Below are 20016 nucleotides of genomic sequence, written 5' to 3' on the forward strand. Positions count from 1 at the left end.
TTAAGACTTGCGGACTGCAACTCCCAGAATTCTCCAGCCAGCATAGCTGGGAGTCCACAAGACTGGAAGTTCTCAAGCTTGGACACCTTTACCGTAGGCCTTTACCATTCCGGCCAAATGGCTGTCCAGTCTCTTCTTCAAAGCCTCCGGTGAAGACCCTTAGCCCCCAGACCCAGCTCTGCAGCCAGGGCAGCCTCTCCTCCACATATCACTCCGCTCCTTTTCCGTTAGAAAAATAACAGTTTAATCGCTTGCTTGGACCAGAAAGGAGAACGTGGCTGCTCTTGACCTCCAGTTCCTCCTTCAAGAGCAGCCAGAACGAAGGCTGAGAAATGGTCCCAACACCCCCCACCCCCCCGAGGGCAGCGAGGGGACCTGCTTCCTCCCTGAGGACAGTGCAAATGCGCAGAGAAGGGCGAGGGGAGACGGGGCCCTGCCGGAGGACCCGCCCAGGCTTCCACCAAAGGCCGGTCAGGAGCCACTCCTTGCAGCCACGCCGCAGCGGGAGGGGGCCGGTCTCCCCAGGAAAGATGCTGTTCCTGAGCTTAGAAGGGCTGCCGAGTGAGGAACCGCTGCACCATGTTGAAGGCTGCCCGTGGCTGGTCAGTGGGCACCATGTGGCCGGCACCCTGTGGAAGGGAGAGACGAAGCGACAGGGGTGTCGTGGCTGGCTCGCCATGGACCCCTCCTCGCAGCCAGGAACAGCAGAAACGGGGAGGGGGCAGGGAAAGCATTGGAATGCATGGGAGGCTTGGGGGAAGCGGGGAGGATTGAGGAATGCAAGTGAGCCGTCTGTAGCCTGAGACAGTCCCAACACCACAAGGTCGAACGCTGGGAAAAAACTTGGAGGCGCTCAGATTGTTCCCTAAACAAAATGGAGGCAATGGATTGGTGGACAATGGACCGTGGGGAGGTCCAGGGGAAAAGGGGGATTTCACCTATGCTGGTTTTTGCGCGAAAACTTTAGAACTGGCGTTGCTACTCCTGGGCCTACGTGGAATTATCGGTGAAGTGATACTCTTGGTAGAATAACATCCCAGGAGTTCCTTTTGCTGCATTTACCAGGGGGAGAGTTGACAGGTAGCCTCCTTAAGACCCTGGGAGGGGAGGGCGAGCTTTGCTCCCGTGAGACCCCTCCCCACGCTACCTTGATGGTGAGGAAGGCAATGTTGGTGAACTCCTTCACGAAGCCCCCAATCTGATCCTGGCCGTCCTTGTCCGTGAAGATCCAGGGTCTCCGGGTGACCTCCACCTGCGGGCAAGAGGACCGGGGAGGGGGGGCAGCTGTGAGGGTCTCTGGGCTTCCAGAGGAGCAGCAGAGACGAGGGGCAGGCAGCACCCAGCCCGGCCCGATGGGGAGGGCCATAGGGGGAGTTAGGCGAGGAATCCCCACTGCAGGAGGCTGTGCCCCCCAGAATCCCTGAGCCCCATCGCCTTCCACGCGTCCCCCAACCCAGAGGGGGGAGGAGCTGCAGGGTGGTCAATCCCCTCTGTGCATTATTTATTTATTTATTAAACATCTATGCCTCCCTGCAAGGTGGCTCTGCACACAGGTAGTCCTCCACCTACAACAGTTCGTTTAGTGACCATTTGAAGTTACAAGAGCACTGAAAAAAGTGACTCCTTTGCAGCATCCCCATGGTTATGGGATCAGAATCTGGGCGCTTGGCAACTGGTTCATACTTATGACCGTCGCAGTGTCCCCGGGTTACTTTCTGATGATCAGAGTCCCTGGGGAAGCCTAGTCCGCCTCACGTTCGTGTTACTAGCTCAACAACGGCATCGATCCACTTAACAGCCGTGGCAAGGAAAGCATAAAATGGGCCAAACCTCACTGAACAACTGTGGTTGTAAGTCAAGGACTACCGGGAGGAGGTGGACCGAGGGGCTCCTTCCGAAGAGACACAGCGTAGGGCAGACGAGCAGGGGGTGCCACTTTTGGTCCCCACCCCACCCCACCCAGCCTGGAACCAGGGGTGCCGAGGGGCTTCCTTTCCCCTCCAGAGCCTCCCCAGCTCAGCCCACCTTCTGCTGCAGGGACTCCACGAACCATTCGTCCCCCAGGAAGTTGCAGGCCATGTCCACATCGCCATTGTACAGCAAGATGCGGTATTTCTGCAGAGATCACATGAAGAATTAGTTCCGCTTTATGAAACCTCAGTAAGGCCCCCCTGGAATCCTGCAACCAATCTTGGTCACCACAAATTACAAAAAAGATGTTGGTACTTTGGAAAAAGTTCAGGTCAAAGGCCTGGAGACTAAAACACATGAAAAACGGCTGCCGGATTTGGGTTTGGCCAGTCTGGAGAAAAGAAGGACCAGGGGAGACATCATAGCAGTGTCCCAATATCTCAGGGGCTGCCATAAAGAAGAGGAGGGGCTCAACCTATTCTCCAAGGCACCGGAGGGCAGGACAAGGAACAATGGATGGAAACTAATCAAGGAGAGAAGCAACCTGGAACTAAGGAGAAACTCCCTGACAGTGAGGACAATTATAGGCTCGACTAGAAGACCTCCAAGGGGAGGTCTATTCTCTTCTAGAAGCCGGCCAGGATTACAAGGACCTGGAGGAAGGGCCAGCCTGGTTCTCCCTCCACCAGGAGTAAGGGGGGGGGGGCGGAGCAGTACAGTAAGGAGCACTGTCACCCCCCACCCCCACCCAGCAACCCCACTGCTGACCCCAGCAACTCACCCCAGTGCTGAGCAGCTTCAGGTACTGGTCGTTCATCTTGGAGTAGAGGCGCTTGTAGCCACGGCTGACAGCAAAGCTGGGAAAAGGGGCCCGATTAGGGGGTGGCCTGCAGAAGCCCCCCCGCCCCGCCCCGATGCCTCAGCAGCTGCCCTGGGCCCCCCCTCACCTGCAGATCTCCCACGTCGGGGCATCGTCCTGAACGTGCAGGGCCCGGCGCACTTGAGGGTCGTTCAGGTAGCGGGTGAGGGCGGTGGTGTTGATGCAGGGGGGGTCCAGTCGCACCTGCTTGGTCACCCCCAGGTTCAGCAGATTCTGAGGGATTCCAAGCACAGCGGCTGTTCCAGGAGGCTTCCACCCATGAAGGGGCAGCTCCATTCATTCCTTCACTTCATCCATCCATTCATTTCATTTCCTCATTCACTTACCTACCCATCCATCCATTCAGTTCATTTGTTCATTCACTCACCCACCTATCAACGCATTTATTCACTCACTCGCTCACTCACCCATCCAATCATTTACTCATTCACTCACTCTTACTCATTCATTTATTCACCCACCAGTCATTATTCATTCATTCATTCATTCATTCATTCATTCATTCATTCATTCATTCATTCTTCCCTTCCTCCCTCCCTCAGCTGCTTTCAGGCCTTCAAAGGACAGAGGAAAGCTGCTGTGTTGCCCAAAGAGCCTTTGCTTCCTCTTCCTCTTCCTGGGTTCTGGGGAACTGTCTTAAATCCAGGGCCGCCTGAGTTGGGGGGGGCATGGGGGCCCCCACAGAAGCGCATGAAACCTTCACTCTGCTTTCTCAGGCCATTTCAGACGGGCGTTTCTAGCAAGATGGCTCTTGTCCCCCAAAGAATCTCCCACCCTGAAGGAGACCATTCTTGGGTGTTCCCAGAGACCACCCCCCACCAGTGAAGGGTCACCTTGGAGGCCCCCAACCCATCTTTCCCAGCAGGGCTCATGTCCAGGCCAGCCTGGCCGTCATCGCATCCCAAGCGGCTTCTGCTCACCTGCCTCCAAAGGCTGCGGGCCGGGTGCCAGACGAAGCTGTTGCCCAGGTCGTGAGTCACGATGGTCCCGTCCAGGTAGCTGCCAGGGGGACAACGGCTGAGCAGCCTTCCTGGGCTCCCTCACCCACATCCTCCACCCAGGGGAAGCCCTGTCCGCCACTACCAGGAGACAAGGAACCGGGGGCGGGGGGGAGGAAAGGGGGGGAGCAGCCTGCAAACCGCCAGGGACTCACCTGAATTTTCCCGGCACCCCCCCAGCACAGGGGGCATAGAGGTTGTAGATATTGAGGCCCGATTCGTCCACAATGTGGATCATCTCCAACATCTGGGAGGAACAAGAGAGCCGGATGACCTCAAGGGGTTCCCCCCGCCCCCCCTCCATCCTTCAATAGGCAGAGAGTCCTCACTCACAGCAGCCGTGCAGTTCAAATTTGGGTTTTTGTGGAAGTCGCACTTCCCTCCGGAGCAGCAGAAGCGCTGCAGGTCGCCCCAGAGCCTGTGGAGGAGAAGCAGGGGGTCCTCAGCCGACTCTGGGGCAGCAGTGCCAGCCCCTCCCCTTCCCAGGTCCCCTCCCCCCCCGGGCAGAGGCTCACCGGTTCCCCAGGAGGCCGTGGTAGTAGGCAAAGTAAACCAGGGAGTTGTCATTGGTCTCGTAGGAGGAGAGCCCGTTGCCCACCGAGAGGCCCTGAAAGACACGTCCGGTGACCTCCAGCAGCCCCTCACCACCATTTCCCTCCCCCCCCAATGCCCAAGACAAGAGGGGTTGACTTGCTGTTGGCGGTCAGGTCCTCCCCGGTGCTGCCCCCCCCCTCCCGATGGCAGGGAAATGGAGAAGGCTTGCCCACATCCTGGTTTTGGTTCCCCAAGAGAGCAGCTCATGTGAGGCTCAGGGAGGGACATTCTGGTTTTGCCACTTCACCTCTGCAGAGCTGCCCAGTGCCAGGAGCAATGCCCCTGGGCAGCCCTGCAGCCATACCTGCCCATTTAATGGCAGGCTCCCGGGAGTCTGCTCCAGGGCCACAGGCCCTGATGACACACCCACCTTCAAGTTCAGGCTGGCGTCCTGCATGACCCACTCTGCCAGGGTGGGGATGTAGATCCCGCCGTAGCTTTCTCCGGCCAGGTAAAGGTCTTTGGGCAGATGCTCCGGAAAAAGGTTGAAGAACTCTTTCAAGGCCAGGTAGTTGACGCGGGCCACCTGCCGGGGGGGGGGGGGGGGGGGAGAGAGAGCAACATGCCAGGCACCAGCTAGGCTAGGGCAGGGAAGGCAGGGGCCAAGGGCCAGTACTCACCTCTGTGTCATTGGTGTGGTAGTCTTGGCTATCCGAGTAGGAGAAGCCAACGCCAATCGGGGACTCCAGGTACACGATGTGAGCGAGCTGGAGGGAGACAAGGAGGGGTGAGGCTCCACGGGGGTGGGGGAGGGCAGGAGATGCTCCAGCCAAGCTTTGGGGGGGGGGGGAAGTTCACCTTATTCCAGGCATATTCATTGTAGGTCAAGGTGGCCCCATCTGGCTGGACCTAAAGGGGCACAAGTGACCCTCCTCAGTGAAGACCCCTGGGATGCCCACAGCCTTTGCCCGGGACCAGGCTCTGTGTCCCCCCGGGCAGCTTGGAAGGCCCAAGAGCCCCTCCTAAGGGAGGCCCCAGTTGCAGGGGTGAGTGTGACCTCACAAATGCCAGAGACACAAGAGCCGGCCGGCCCCAGGAGCCCTCAAGGGAAGCTGCCCCAGAGCTTCTGCCTGCCGCCCCACCCCCGTCGGCGGCCCCGGGGGAGCGACTGACCGTGAAAGGCCCGTGCTCGCTCAGGAGGCCGGCGAGGGAGCTGCAGCCGGGACCGCCGTTCAGCCACAGCACCAGCGGCTTCTCCCCGTCCGCGTCCTGCGCCTCGACGAACCTGCGGAGAGGAAGCCGCGGTCGGAAGGGCCGCCCCGTCCCGCCGCCCGCCCGCCCGCCCGCCGCCGCCGCCGCCCGCCTACCAGTAGCGCAGGTGCTTGTCGCCGTCCACGCTCAGGTAGCCCGTGTACTGCTCGAAGGCCGGCTGCTTGGGCAGCCCCGGCAGGAAGTCGATCGCCAGCTTGGACGGCGGCGGCCCGGACCAGGCGGCGGCGGCGGCGGCCAGGAGGAGCAGCAGCGGCAGAGCCATCTGCGGGGAAGGAAGCGCAGGGCGGGCGGGCGGGCGGGCGGGCAGGAGCCTCCGGCGCTGTCCCCGGCGGAGCTCACTTGGCCACGGGCGGGCAGCTCCTGGGCTCCGGCGGCGGCGACTGCGGCGGCACCCGGGCGCACGTGACTGCCGCTCCCCGCCGGGCCCCGGTCACTTGACGGGCGGGGCGGGGCCCGGAGCCGGCAGCGGCCAATCGGGGCGGCGCGCCACCTCGCCCCGCCCGCTGCGGAGCCGGAGGGGGAGGAGGGGGAGGAGGGGGAGCGGCGGCCGGGATTCCCCGGAGACCCCCCCGCCCCCGCCGCTGCCCCGGTGCGCCCCAGGAGCTCCGCAGGCGCCGCGGGATGGCGGGCGCTGTCTTTGCCGCGGCGCAGCCCAGACTGGCCCGGTGGCCGCACAGCTCCCGGAGTCCGGCTGCCCCGCCGCGCCTTGGCTGCGGCCCGGAACGGCCTGGGCCGAGAGCGAAGCCCCGGGAAGCCCGGCTGCCCCGCGGATCGGGCGGAGGGGGAGGGCGGGGAGGCCGCTCCCTCCTTTGATTGCTTGAGAAGCCCCGCGCGGGCCGGGCAGAAGCGCTCTGGGCGTCCGGGCTGCTTTGGCGGGGGAGCCGGGCTTGCCCACCCGGGAGTGGCGGGCGCTAGGACCCGGCCCGGCCGCCGCGCTCTCCCTCTTTGGCGCCCCTTCAATAGCCGGGGCCGGCGGGGCTGGGATCCGCCATGGCCGCCGCGCGCCCCCCGCCCACGCGCTTCCACGGGGTCCACGGGGCCCACGTCCGCCTGGACGCCTCGCGCACGCGCGCCACCCGCGTGGAGAGCTTCGCGCACGGGCTGTGCTTCAGCCACCGGCCGCTGGAGCCCGGGCAGCTCTTCCTGGTGGAGGTCGAGGAGAAGGAGGCGGGCTGGTGCGGCCACCTGCGCGTGGGGCTGACCGCCCGCGACCCCCGCGCCCTGCCCGCCGTGCCCGAGTACTCGCTCCCGGACCTGGTCCGGCTGGGCGACAGCTGGGTCTTCGCCATCACCCGCCACCACAACCGCGTGGGCGAGGCGGCGGCCGGCGGGCGGGAGCTCCTGGCCGGCCCCCACCTGCTCATCGAGCAAGTCCGCATCCCCCGCGACAAGCTGGTGGGCCGAAGCCGCCCGGGCCGCTACAGCCACATCCTGGATGGGCTCTACAGAGCCAACGCGCTGCCGGCCACGGCCCGCAAGAGCCGCATCGGGGTGCTCTTCACCCCGCAGCCCGACGGGACGGCCCACATGCACATCGTCATCAACGGGGAAGACATGGGCCCCAGCGCCAGGGGTCTGCCCGGCTCCCGGCCCCTCTACGCCGTGGTCGACGTCTTCGCCTCCACCAAGAGCGTCCGACTCATCCAGGTGGAATACGGCTGTAGGTATCGCCCCGCCTCGCTAACCCAGCCCACGGGGGGGCTGCTGGCCGGCTAGAAGCAGGCAAGGCCTGGGGGGTCCATGTTGAGTGCAAAGAAGGGTTGCAGGAATTGGGCAGGTCTACTTTCATGAAAAGAAGGACTAGGGATGAGCTGACAGCAGCCTCCCAGGATTTGGAGGACCTGCCACAAGGAAAAGGGAGGTCAAGCTATTCTCCAAAGCCCCAGGAGGCAGGACCAGGAACAATGGACGGAAACTGAACAAGGAGGGAAGCAACCTGGAATTAAGGAGGAATTCCCTGACAATGAGGACAATTAGCCAGTGGAACCAGTTGCCTTCAGAGGTTGTGGAAGCTCCATCACTGGAGGCTTTTAAGGGACTGGGCAGCCACTTATCTGGAATGGTCTAGGGTCTCCTGCTTGAGCAGAGAGCGGGAGTTGGGTTAGAAGACCTCCAAGGTCCCTTCCAACTCCGTTATTCTGAGTTAGCTCAGGGGAGGGTGGGATGCATTGGAGGAGGGAGAGCCCCGCCAGCACCCGGCATTTTCTCTCTCTAGGTGTCGTCTTCATCCTGGAGGAAGGAGGCCCGGTTCCCAAACTCATGTTAGGAGCAGGAAGTCACGTGGTGTAACTCTGAAGAGGAGCTGTCAGTGAGGCTCCTCCGACACCCAGCACAACAGAAGCAGGAAGTTCTTTGCTCATCAGGCGACTTTCAGTAAAGCTGCCCCACCCACGCCAGAGATGAACCATCCTCCTCAGGGGCTTTGATGGAAAGATTGCAAGGGCAGGGCTGGTCCAGGTGCTTCTAGAGGGCGGGAAGGTGATTTGGGAATACTAGGGATTATCATGGTCCCACAACGGCTTCTGGCATCTTGCAGATTAATCCGTGTCTGATGATGGAAAGTTTTATGGATCACAATCTGGCTATGAACCACAAAGAGTTACTGGGACAATAAATTGGTTAATCTTTAAGGTGCCACAAGTCTCTGTGTCATTTGTGCTGCAAAAGACTAATGCAGCTTTGACCCCTGTGGAAATTTTAAAAACAGGTAGAATAAAAATATATATATAAAAATAAATTAAAAATAGGAACAGGTGAGATCTGGGGATCAGGACTGCAAAAGTGTTTAACTCAGTGTTCGCATGCGTATCTGAGAAAGGACATCATTTCTGATTTCTCCCCTCTAAGCCAGGATGGGGGAGGGGGCAGCCGGAATGGCCAGAGTGAAGGATCCTGGGAGATGAAATTCAGCAACATCTGATGTGCCATACAGGTATTCCTCGCCTTACAACCATTTGTTTAGTGACTGAAGTTACAACAGCATGAAAAAACGTCCTTGGTGCTCACTAAGCTTGGTGGTTTCCTGGATGATGTTTCATGACCCAGCTATGGGAGGTTATCAGTGCTAGAAGAGGGGTGTGTGTGTGTTGCGGAGTTGAGGCGGAAACGAGAGAGAGAGAGAGAGAGAAAGAGAGAGAAAGAGAGAAAGAAAGAGAGAGAGAGCCAATGAGACTCCCTTCCAGCACTGATGATGCAACCTAGTTGGCTAATAAAACGTCTACAAGAACACCACCGAGCTCAGAGAGCACCAAGGACTCCACAATTCAGCCCTGAGCTAGAGATAATTCTCTTCTGGGGATTCCATATATTCTCACACAATATTTTATTCAGTGGTATTCAGAAGTTATCTTACATTTTGTTTAAATCCACCTTCATAGTCGCCCCCTGAAGAGCAGAAACCTGGCCTGCCTGCTTCTTGCCTGGGGGGGGGGGGCTGGCCTCCCCCGCATTTTGCTCCCTGGCTGGGGCCTCTCAGCCAAGCACTTTCCCAGAGACGGTTAACAAGCGAATCCTTTGCCGTCCCAAGGCCGGAAGGGCCTCAGAGCTCCCGAGGGGCAGCTTTTTGGCAGCAGGTCTTCCTGCTCTGCTGTTTCCTCCACCCACCACCTCTTTCCCCCCCTTCAGCCTTTTCTCAGGAAAACCCCTTCCAGGTTTCTCTTCCGTCCCGCGTGGCCTTGTGGCCCTCTGCGGAAGGGGCATTTCCTGCCTCTCAGCAGCTTCCATAGCCTTTTTTCCTTACTTTTCTTTCCATTTATTCGATTGGATGAGTATGCTGTCTTCTAGTCCTCGACTTACAACAGTTCATTTAATGACCGTTCCAACTTAGAATGGCACTGAAAAAAATAACATTACCATTTTTCACACTTACGACCTTTAATCACTACATCGCATGATTAAAATTCAAATGCTTGGCAACTGACTCGTATTTATGACCTTTGATATGTCCTGGAGGGTCACCTGATCCCCTTTTGCGACCTTTTGACAAGCAAACTGAATGGACATCCCCAGATTCATTTAAACAACCAGGTTATTAACTTGTCATCTGCGGTGATTCACTTAATGATTGTGGCAAAAAAAGTTGTAAAATGTGGGGAAAATCACTTACCATATGTATGTCTCACCTAAAATCAGAAATTTTGGGGTCAATGCACTGAAGCAAAAATCCCTCCCATTCTCTCCTCTCTGATCCCGCTTCCCTCCGCCACTAATCCCCTCAGTCTTTCATCAGAAACAATCAGATTAATCACGCTTTTAGATTGACAGCCCTTCCGATGCCAGGCGCAGGCAGGAATCGCCCGATGTATGGGAAACAGGCCTTTTTCCTCGGAGATGCCCATCATCCACAGCCTTCTCGCGCATTCCTGGGTCTCCGAAGGTCTCAGCTGCTTTTTCAGTCTTCTCTCCCTTCCTTCCTTCCCACCCAGCCGCTCAGGCCCTGCGCCGGAAGGGACCCCCTCCCCGAATCTCCTTCCTTCAGAACATTTCAGAGCTTCCTTCAGACTCTCATTTCTGGCTCTCCTGTTATCACCACTCAGTTGTGGGTAACCTGCAACCACCACCAGCAACCCCTGGATTCCTTCCGACTTCCACAGGCACCCATAGCAACCCACCAGCTCCCTCCTCCTGACGTACCTTAGGACTGATTAGCCCTAATCGGAACAACAGAATAACAAAGAGATGGAGGGGACCTTCGGAGTCTCCTAGTCCGACCCCGTTCAAGGAGGTCCTACACCATTTCAGAGAAATGGCTATCCAGCCTCTTCTTAAAAGCCTCCAGTGAAGGAACTCCAACAGCTTCTGGAGGGAAGCTGTTCCATTGATTAATTGTTCTCACCGTTAGGAAATTTCTCCTTAATTCCAGGTTGCTTCTCTCCTTCATTAGTTTTCATTCGTTGCTTCTTGTCCTGCCTGCCTTCAGGTACTTTGGAGAATACGTGGACCCCCCCCCCTCTTCTCTGTGGCAGACCCTAAAATACTGGAAGTCTGCTATGTCACCCCTAGCCCTTCTTTTCTCAAGTTTAATTTTTTTTAAATTAAACATAAACAATTCAATTTATTCAATGTAACAATTCAATGTAACAATTACATAAACAGGGTGTTGTCTGGGTACAGTTAATTTTAAGAAGTAGTAGTAATATAATTATATTATTATATATAATATAATAATAACATTAATGATCAAATAATAATAATAGTATTTGCTTATCCAGTTTAGTAAACCTTATGTAAGCCCTTCTTTTGTCTAGACTAGACCTGCCCAGTTCCAGCAACCATTCTTCATATCTTTTAGCCTCCAGTCCCCTCATCCTCTTTCTTGCTCTTCTCTGCGCTGGTGAGCCTTGTACTTCCCCTTTCAGGCCTTTGGCTTTGGAGCGATGAGTCGATGTCTCAGGACGGCGTGATGCATAGTTTCGGTTCCCCCCGTTCCCCTGGAGCACAGCAATTCCCTCCTCCCATACTTTGTGGCCGACTGGCATCTAATAAAGGGAGGCTGAGGCTGAAGCTCAAGACGGTAGTTCTGACAAGCGGTTGGGCTGGGATTGGAGAGTCCAGGATCACTCAATGTCAGGCCTGGTCACTCAATGTCAGGCCTGCCTCCCTTCAAAAGAAAGAAAACCCCTAACTCCACTGATTTAGAGAAGAGGTACTTTTACTAAGTTTGAAGTAGTAGCAAAAGCAAGGCCAGATCTGATTCCAAACGCACGAAAGTTACAGATTGAAAGTCACCCCAAATCCCTCACCACAGGGCCCAGCACTGAGAGTCCAATCAACATCCAGTATGATGGTATGGGAAGACTCCTTTTCAGTTATTTCTCCCTCCTGGAGTCTCAGGACGGTTGGCCTTGACGGAGTGTGAGCAACTCCACTCAGCAGTGCCATAATTCATGGGTGCAAACCTCCCTTTCAGTTCTCATGGGAGGACACCAGCTCACTTCCCCATCCCAAATACCCGAGCCCCCCCCCGGCAGCCAATAGCAAGCATGCTGAAGAAACACCCAAGCTGGAGATCCGTCTGACACTCGGCCACAGAAACTCCCGAGGACTGTGGATGAGCCCAGCCGCCTCACCCAGGGTGTTGCTTGGAGGGAGTTAGGGAGAGAGAGAGCTGCGTCTTAACGCACTTTGCTATTTCAATGGTTTTACTAATCGAATTGGTTTTAATTTCAAACAACATGATTAATGGATAAAACAATAATTAGAAAGGAGGAAACGCATTTATCTCTAATTGCCTAGTATTTCCCAAAACGTGATGACTCACTTATGTTCCATTTTTCCATTCCAGAGCTAATTGCTGCAGAACCACTCAAATCCCAAGGCAGAAAGAGGACAGGGTGTCCCAGTTTAAGGGTGTGGGTTGCTTCCCTTAAAATGCAGGTGACAGCCAGGAGCAGCATCGCCTGTCCTGTCCTCCGCCTCCTTTTCGGTACGGCCCCATTGCAGCCTCAACATTTTACCTGTTTTAGTTTAAAGTGGTCTTAATATTTAATGCTGAGAAATACATTTCACTTATTTTTAGTGGGGCTCCTAACGGAATCTTAGCAAGGACCTTCACCTAAGTGCCTGTCCCATCAACTGGCTGGGCCACAAGAGGGGATCCTTAATGGCCAACCGTTTGTCCCAAAGGAAGGAAAAAAATGGCTATGGGGGGGGGGGCAAATAGTAAAATAGTAAATAGGAAGAGGATTGATTTGAACCAAGAAGGTCTGCTGTTGAGGACTGACGTATGTACTTGGGAAGTGAAGACACAGATTTGAATAGTTGCAGGAATTGGGTGTGTCTTCTAGTCTAACGAAGAGAAGGACTATGGGGAACATGATTGAACTCTTCCAATATCTGAGGGGTCGCCACAAAGAACATAGAACGATACATTTGGAAGGGACTTTGGAGGTCTTCTAGTCCAACCCTCTGCTCGAGCAGGAGACCCTATACCTTGTCAGACAAATGGTTGTCCAGTCGTCTTCAGTGATTGAGCACCCACAACTTCTGGTGGCAAGCTGTTCCACTGGTTAATTGTCCTTACTGACAAGAAATGTCTCCTTAATTCCAGGTTGCTTCTCTCCTTCATTAGTTTCCATCCGTTCCTTCCTGTCCTGCCTTCTGGTGCTTTGGGGAACAGGTGGAGCCCTTTGTCTTTGTGGCAGCCCCTCAACTATAACAAAGGGGGTCAACCTATTCTCTAGAGCACCTGAGGGCAGAATAAGAAGCAGCGAATGGGAACTAATCAAGGAGAACTAAGGATAAATTTCCTGACAGTGAGAACAATTAATCGATGGCTTGCCTACGGAAGTTGTGAGGGCTCCATCTTTCGAGGTTTTTAAGAAGAGATTGGACGACCACTTGGTCTGAAACAGTAGAGGGTCTCTTGCTTGAGGTTGAACTAGAAGACCTCCAAGGTCCCTTCCAACTCTAATATACTGTTATTCTCATTCTTGAAAGATTTCGAGCAAAAGTGAAATGCCAAATACCATCTCTCTGTAGCAGTTGCAAGAAAGAATCTAGACAATTTTGTGTCATCTCAACATCCAGGATACAGATACAGATAAACAAGAGTTGGGGGACCTTGTAGGTCATCTAGTCCAACCCCCACCCATGCAGGAGACCCTACACCATGTCTGACCGATGGCAGTCCAGTCTCTTCTTGAAAGCCTCCAGTGATGAAGCTCCCACAACTTCCAAAGGCAACTTCTGTTCCATGGGTGGATTGCTCTCACTGTCAGAAAATTCCTCCTCATTTCTAGGTTGAATCTCTCCTTGATCAGTTTCCATCCATTATTTCTTGTCTGGCTTTATCTGGTGCTTTGGAGAATAGCTTGATCCCCAACTCCTCTATGGAAGCCCCTCAGATACTGGAAGATGCTCTCCTGTCTCCCCTGGTCCTTCTCTTCACTAGACCAGCCAGGCCCAGTTCCTGCAACCGTTCTTCCTATGTTTCAGCCTCCAGTCCCCTCATCATCCTGGTTGCTCTTCTCTGCACTCTTTCCAGAGCCTCAACATCTTTTTTATAGTGTGCTGTATTGTATAGGAGATTTACTGTGGCACACAGTTTCATGGAAACTGTTTCAGGGCATCCTGTATTTGCTCCTTTTCCCAGGTGCCACAGTCCTCTTGATGTTGCTGTTACCACAACAGATTAATAAAACTATTTTTAGAAATTATTCCTGAGGGATAAAGTTACACAGGATAAACAGGACCAACACAACAGCTGTGTGGTATTTTTCAATCTCCAGGCGAATTTCTGGAAGGGGGGTTGATTTTGGGCGCTCCAGATGGAGTTTGAAAGAATCATTTAGGATTTCCCAGGAGACCAATTCAAGAGGAAGGGAAGGAGCAGCATATCAGCAGTTAGAGACTTCAATTACTCAATCAGAATAGAGCTGGAAGGTCTTCTAGTCCAACCCCCTGCTCAACCAGGAGCAATCCTATACAATTTCAGACAAGTGCCTGTCCAGTCTCTTCCTGAAAACCTCCAGTGATGGAGCACCCACAGCTTCTGGAGGCAACCAGTTCCACTGGTTAATCGTTGTTCTCCCTGTTAGGAAGTTTCTCCTTAATTCCAGGTTGCTTCCCTCCTTGATTATCTCTGGATCTGGAGGTTGCTGAGGAGGGAAAGGGCTGGACTCCAGCTGTCAAGGATGGTCTTTCTCCCTAGGAGACCGGCTCTTGAAGGCCTTTGGCATCCCCCCACCCACAGCATCCTTCCGTGGTGACCATACCTGCTGAGGAGCAGCAGCTGCTCTGAATGGAAGGTGCCATGACGGAGACACACCTGCCCACAGGCAACCCTAATCCATGCGGAGGGCCCCAGGAGGCTCTCCTGAGGCTGTTGAATAAGCCCAACTGGGTCACACCGGAGGCGTTGCACTCCTTCCACCTCTAAAGGACTCATTAACCCATGGTGCTGGGCCAGGCAATGTCTGTTCAGGAGCAGCTTTCACTCTGCAAAGTGATGTCTTTCTCTCACTGGGGGAGGGATAAGACCCTGGGACCCCAGGAGGGCCACCGCAACCCCTGCCATGTGTCAAGGGTGGGAGGGAAGGAGGAACAGGAGGCCATTAACCTGAAGCCAAGTGACGGCTGGGTGGCCGGGGAGTCCCCCAAGGCTACGTTTGTGCTTCTGAGTTTTAGGCAGCGCCCCCCCCCTCCCAGTGCTGTCTGCCTTCTGGCTGGATCCCCCCAGCACAGACTGATTGCGTCCCCCTTTTGCTCTGCAGTGGTGGGGGTGGGGGTCCAACCTTGGCAACTTTAAGATATGTGGACTTCAACTCCCAGAATTCTCCAGCCAGCATCACTGATGCCAAAGTTGGACACCCCCCCTGGTCCATGGCCATAGAATTTCAGAGTGAACCTTCTTCTCAGAGGGCATCCCCCACTTTCTCTGAGGAAGCCTTCCTTTGTGCCCCATTGGCTCTGTGCCCCTTTAGATTAGAATAACAGAGCTGGAAGGGACCATGGAGGTCATCTAGTCCAACCCCCTGCTCAAGCAGCAGACCCTATACCATTCCAGGCAAATGGCTGTCCAGCCTCTTCCTGAAAACCTCCAGTGATGGAGCCCCCACAGCTTCTGGAGGGAAGCCGTTCCAGTGAGTAATTCTTCTCACATTCAGGACCCCTCTTCAACTATTGGAAGACTGCTATTCCGTCCCTTCTCTTAGTTAGACATACCATAGTTTAACTTAATCATCTTTGTTGTTCTTCTCTGCACTCTTTCTAGAGTCTCAACTTTGCTTTTTCTATTGTTTGCAAACTCTCTTTTCTTGTTTTGTTTCGTACGGGGTGGGTGGGTGGTGGGTGGAATTAGAGAACAAAAAATAGCAAGAGCTTCTAGCTTTCTGTCGCACAAAAATCAGCTGCTTGAGAATAATAAGCCCCAAAGATGCATTTTACAATTCCTGCAACTCAGAACAGCTTGGTTTGCGCAAAGGAGACACTTACCTTGGTTTAATCCTCGTGTCTTAACCTGGTTTAGCTGGGTTAGTGGCACGTTTATGTTGGTTTAGTTCATGTATTAAGCTGCTTTAACTAGGTCTGCACAAGGACACACTTTTGTTGGTTTAACCCTCATTTCTAAAACTGGTTTAAGAGAATCTGTTATCTCTGCACACTTATGTAGGTATAATCCTCACCTCTTAAACGAGTTTTCCAGGATGGGCACAAGGACACACTAATGCTGGTCTAACCCTCGCCTCTTAAGCTAGTTTAAGAGGGTCTGCATCTCTGGGCACTTACGTTGGTCTAATCCTCACCTTCCTCTCCCCCTCCCGCCAGTGCCCTCCCTGCAGACTCTCTGCCGCACGGCCATCCAGAAGCACATCAGCCACCGCCTGGCCATTGACGGGCTGAACCTGCCTCCGCTGCTGAAGGACCTCTGCAAATACGAATGAAGCACCTGGCCCGGCACACCTGCCTCACCTGCCTGGCGGGTCTTTCCGGACAGGGCTGGTTCTGCAAATGCCTAGGAAGCAGCCGCCGATTTTGTGGATGTCAAGCAACGGGAAGCCTCCGTTGGGGCGCTCCCAAATGAACCCGGGGAACCTTTGGTGCCCCCGGAGCAGCCCAGAAGGTGCCACACGAGGGCAGTGCCCCGTTGTGGTCAGGGCGAGAATTTCCCGCATGTAAATCTGAGCAGGATCTGTGGCAGCCACGAGTGTTCAATAAAAACAGTCTCAAGGAAAGGATATTGTTCTGCTTGTGAGGATATTTCTGTAGCACCTCCAGACTTTAGAACCCCAGTTTCTCTAAGTCACCAGGGAAGACCCTGGCTGGGCTCCCCCTGACAGGCCAGGGCCAGCTGTGGCTCAGCACGAACAGAGCCCAGGTGCTCTCTCTTAGTCACACATTTCTTCAGTGCCGGACAAAGGTGGGTCCCCCCATAAGGCTGGGAGAACCCCAAATGCAATTTTAAGCAAGCACATATGAAACAAACAAAATGTTAAAAAGTTACTATATTTATGTAGTTACTTAACCAAGCACATCTACATTGTATTAAAGCAACCAGAATATCTTTTCAATCCCCAAGGCATGTTACAACTTTTGAGCACCCCTGATGTTTGGAAATTAAAAGTTGAAAAACGTGGCACGCCCTAAATAGGTTTCTTGATTGCATAAGAGGAAGACTGCTTACAGGAATTAAGGAATTACAGATGTTATAAAAATTCTTCTACACGCATCTTGTGGTTATGCTCACAGGTTCAGCTATAAGCTTGTGATTCCCTTATCAAGGTCTCCACAACTCGGAAGGCCTGCAGAGGCCTGGATTTTATCTCTCTCACTTCAACCTGTGACTCTACAGCAATCATCAGAATGACCAAATCCTGAGGTGTCAACAGCGCCTCTTGAGGAAGGTTTGGGTTGGGGGAGGGGACGGAGGTCCCAGTCACTTCAGGCCACCTGACCACCAGAGCAGAGACCTCAGTGGCCCTGTGTGACATAAGGCCCACACCCTGTGATGCTGGTTCTAGAATGGGGGGGCACTCGGGGTGGCCAGAGGACAGCACTGGCACTGCAGCGCTGACCAGGTTGCAGCACAGATGATGGCGTTTTGTGGGGGCCTGGAAAAAGCTTCCTCGGCCTCCTTTGCACCCTCCCACCAAGGTATTACTGTCCCCCCCCAAACAATTTGAACTTGGCTTGGCAGCTGTGCCAGAAGGGCCTGGAAATGGGGATCCTGAGCAGAGCGTGGGGCGCTGCAGAGACAGGCCTCAGCCATCTCCAGTTGCATGATCAGGGCAATCTAGACAAGCCACACAGATGACCGGGCTGGTGTGAGGGCGTGGACCCCCCTGTGCCCTGCCGGGCTCTGCTCTTTTCAAAGGGGCAGAGTTGGGGGTTTTGACCTCTGAGTAGAACTTCTTTCCTAAGTCTCTTTAGCCAGACTGGCTAAGAAAGGGACGGAGCAGAAGCAGCAGCCGGCCACCCCACCAGCTCCCCTCCAGGACAACCGAAGCGCAAAAGATCTCTGGGTGGGATCCTTTCCCCTTTCGCTGCTTTTCCCTGAACTGGCAGCCAGATGGGTCCGGTCGCCGCACAGAGGGTTTATGGGGGGAGTGGGAGTTATTGTACCCTTTCCCAAATTCTTGTCAGCCTGGGGAGCCACCATCACAGACCCAGAGGAACTGGGGAGGGTTAGAAGGGAGGCCGTCTCCAAAAGGTGCTTTCCAAAAACAACGGCTTTCTTCTTTTTCTTTCTTTTTCTTTGAAATCATTTCTCACCCAAGAAGCTTCTTCAGGGAATTCTGAAGTTAGAAATAAAGAAGTTTTTCGGATGAGAAGCGAAACGTTTTCAAAGAAAACACCAAGAAAATCCAGTTGCCTTTTGGAAAAAGCACCTTTGGAACAAGCAGGATGGAGAATCTCCACAGATGTTTAAAGAGTCAGTTTAACCCCCCCCCTTTTATGAGGGGTATTTTACCCTTTTCTAAATCCTTGTCAGCCTGGGAAGCCACCATTATAGCTGGAGAAACTGGGAGGGTTAGAGGAGAAAAGGGAACTGGGGACCAACCCTCCTCAGAAGCACTTGAAGAGGCTGGCCCTATTTCGCTGGCAAAAGAGCAGCCTGGGGGGGGGTGTCTGAGTGTGGGTGGGTGGGTGGACTGGTGAGGAGAAGGGGGAGGACCAGTGGGTCAGAATGAAAATAAAGGAAAATGAATATTAAAAGACATTCGTTGGCTGTGGGAGAGACTAACTGGTAGCACATCCTGCCTAAAATAGGGGTGGATTCCTCCCTGCAAGAGATTTTCAAGGAGGGGCTGTTGGCTGGGTATTGGGGATCGATTACATGGTCTCTAAGGCCCCTTCTCCATATAGTCCATTGTCCTAGAGAAAGCAGCTGTTCTCCAACTGTCCAAGATCCGGTCTGCCAAGGCAGCTGGGGAGCAGAATCTGCTCGGATGCCTCCATATCCCTTAGTATTCCTTATGGGCAGAAACATCCCTGATGGGGCCCAGCTGGCACAAGCCATGCCCATCCAACTTCACCCAGGAGAGTGGCATTCTGTCAGCATTCAGTGGGGCTCTGCTGCTCTTCCGGGGCTCACAGGCTGAGGAGTAATGGCTGTTCCAGTGGGGCACCCCACACTGAGCCTCTTATGCTCTTTGCCAGCTCCCGAGGTGGGCAACTAAGTGGGTGCAAATGACAGAAAAGGCCTCTGTGGTTCCTAGTTCCTCTGAGGAAGAGGTTTGAGCAAGAGAAGTTGCAGGGACTGGAAACTCTGCTTGTGCCCAGAAGTGCCCAGGGGTCTGGGCTCCCCCTTTCTGGCCTGACCTGCTGAAAGGGGTGGGGGATTATCCTTCAGCTGCCCTCACCCCCTTTGGTTGTTGCATCGGCAGAAAATAGGGCAGACTCTCAAGCGGGCATGTTGTCCCCTGAACAGGAGAACCGACCGCCAGTGGCAGCAGCAGCAGCAGCGAGTCCAGAGAGGCCCCACGGAGTCGGCTGAGCCCCTTTGCCCAGGTGCCACGGGAGGCCTCTCCTTCAGCTGGCATCCCGTGCCCCCCGGGGCTCCTGCGAAGGAAACCGCAGGCCAAGCAGACGGGTCCTCTGCAGGGCGGTGCCACGCGGCTTCCCTCGGTGCCCAGCCTCGCCCAGTCGTGCCTGGCCCCGGGGGCCCTCCAGCAGGGGAGCACGGACCCTTGGGAGCCCCCTCAGGGTTCCTGCTGCAGGCTCCCCCTCCAGAACGTGGCCCAGGAGTTCCCGCTGGAGCACCCGGCCGAGCGGTGGCTCTACCTCCCCACGGGGCCCCCGCAGCCCCCACAGCAGCAGCCCCTGAGCTCTGGCGGGGACTTTGCCCTGGCCCAGTGGGGCTTCTTGCCCAGCGGGGGGGTCTTCGTGATGTCGACCAAGCTGAATGGAGACAGGGATGCCCAGCCCAGACTGCCCTGGCCCCCCAACATCTGCATCCTGACCCTGGCCATGATGATCGCGGGCATCCCCACCGTCCCCGTGCCCGGTGTGCGTGAGGAAGACATGATCCATGCCGCCCAGTGCTTCATGGCAGAGAACCTGGACCCCGGCGAGGGCCCAGAGGAAGGGGCCCCGAGGAGGCAGTGGGGGGCCTTCCAGCGCCTGGGGTCCTCCTGCAAGAGGGACCGGCAGCGCAGGCGAGCGACCCACCGGAGCCTCCTGCCCCTCTTCCTGGCCCAGCTGGAGAAGTAGCAGCCAGAGACTCCCTCGGGTGGGCGATGAGGGGGGTTGAGAAGCCGACATAAAGGAATGGAAATAACTGGACCTTTGCTGCCCTTCGTGTCCCTGACCCAGCGCCCCAATTCGGCTGCTCATGCCAGCCCTTCCCAGCTGGCTCGGCTTGACCTCCCTGCGACCGGTCCTGCCCCTGCTTGCCCTTCGTTGCCAGGCCGCTCTCCATGCAGGGCTGCTGGGAGCCCCCCATCCTCTGATTGGGGCCAGGAATGATCAGCAGGCACGGAC

The 20016-nt window shown here is 55.3% G+C and overlaps 3 protein-coding genes across 6 annotated transcripts; 2 read left to right on the forward strand and 1 right to left on the reverse strand.

The window, feature by feature from the left end:
• Nucleotides 1-220: 220 nt before the first annotated feature.
• Nucleotides 221-6109, reverse strand: CTSA (cathepsin A). Its single transcript, XM_034424172.3, has 14 exons — nucleotides 5691-6109; nucleotides 5497-5608; nucleotides 5182-5232; nucleotides 5004-5090; nucleotides 4754-4909; nucleotides 4305-4396; nucleotides 4123-4207; nucleotides 3945-4036; nucleotides 3712-3790; nucleotides 2859-3004; nucleotides 2693-2768; nucleotides 2026-2115; nucleotides 1148-1252; nucleotides 221-629 (listed from the first exon to the last, which is right to left on the reverse strand). Exons 1-14 carry the CDS (start codon nucleotides 5855-5857, stop codon nucleotides 546-548), a joined length of 1422 nt encoding a protein of 473 aa, XP_034280063.2. The 5' UTR covers nucleotides 5858-6109; the 3' UTR covers nucleotides 221-545.
• NEURL2 (neuralized E3 ubiquitin protein ligase 2) lies at nucleotides 6098-16271 on the forward strand. Of its 4 annotated transcripts, XR_015732936.1 has the most exons (3): nucleotides 6443-7255; nucleotides 11879-12019; nucleotides 15862-16271. XR_015732936.1 is itself a non-coding variant. In XM_034424174.3 (2 exons), exons 1-2 carry the CDS (start codon nucleotides 6586-6588, stop codon nucleotides 15975-15977), a joined length of 786 nt encoding a protein of 261 aa, XP_034280065.1. In that variant the 5' UTR covers nucleotides 6098-6585; the 3' UTR covers nucleotides 15978-16271. The 4 variants fall into 4 exon arrangements, 3 of the variants coding, with proteins under 3 accessions (XP_034280065.1, XP_087745032.1, XP_087745033.1); XM_034424174.3 differs by lacking the exon at nucleotides 11879-12019 and having other exon boundaries at nucleotides 6098-7255; XM_087888906.1 differs by lacking the exons at nucleotides 11879-12019; nucleotides 15862-16271 and adding an exon at nucleotides 7811-8724 and having other exon boundaries at nucleotides 6106-7255.
• Nucleotides 16272-17058: 787 nt separating this feature from the next.
• Nucleotides 17059-19810, forward strand: SPATA25 (spermatogenesis associated 25). The gene is made up of 2 exons (XM_034424173.3): nucleotides 17059-17187; nucleotides 18965-19810. Exons 1-2 carry the CDS (start codon nucleotides 17124-17126, stop codon nucleotides 19744-19746), a joined length of 846 nt encoding a protein of 281 aa, XP_034280064.2. The 5' UTR covers nucleotides 17059-17123; the 3' UTR covers nucleotides 19747-19810.
• Nucleotides 19811-20016: the final 206 nt, after the last annotated feature.

The sequence above is a fragment of the Pantherophis guttatus genome, chromosome 3 (genome assembly GCF_059756535.1).
Source record: "Pantherophis guttatus breed Tessera chromosome 3, ASM5975653v1, whole genome shotgun sequence".
Classification (NCBI taxonomy): domain Eukaryota; kingdom Metazoa; phylum Chordata; class Lepidosauria; order Squamata; family Colubridae; genus Pantherophis; species Pantherophis guttatus.

Bases quoted from the DNA above. Each gene is read 5' to 3' on its own strand.
- CTSA (XM_034424172.3), bottom strand. From the start codon at position 5,857: ATGGCTCTGCCGCTGCTGCTCCTCCTGGCCGCCGCCGCCGCCGCCTGG. The intron at 4,397-4,753 runs GTGGGTGTGTCA...CGTGTCTTTCAG, and splicing joins ACGCCAGCCTGAACTTGAAG to GGCCTCTCGGTGGGCAACGG. The intron at 3,005-3,711 runs GTGAGCAGAAGC...GGAATCCCTCAG, and splicing joins CCCGCAGCCTTTGGAGGCAG to AATCTGCTGAACCTGGGGGT.
- SPATA25 (XM_034424173.3), top strand. From the start codon at position 17,124: ATGATGGCGTTTTGTGGGGGCCTGGAAAAAGCTTCCTCGGCCTCCTTT. The intron at 17,188-18,964 runs GTATTACTGTCC...TCCCCTGAACAG, and splicing joins CTTTGCACCCTCCCACCAAG to GAGAACCGACCGCCAGTGGC.
- NEURL2 (XM_034424174.3), top strand. From the start codon at position 6,586: ATGGCCGCCGCGCGCCCCCCGCCCACGCGCTTCCACGGGGTCCACGGG. The intron at 7,256-15,861 runs GTAGGTATCGCC...CCCTCCCGCCAG, and splicing joins CATCCAGGTGGAATACGGCT to TGCCCTCCCTGCAGACTCTC.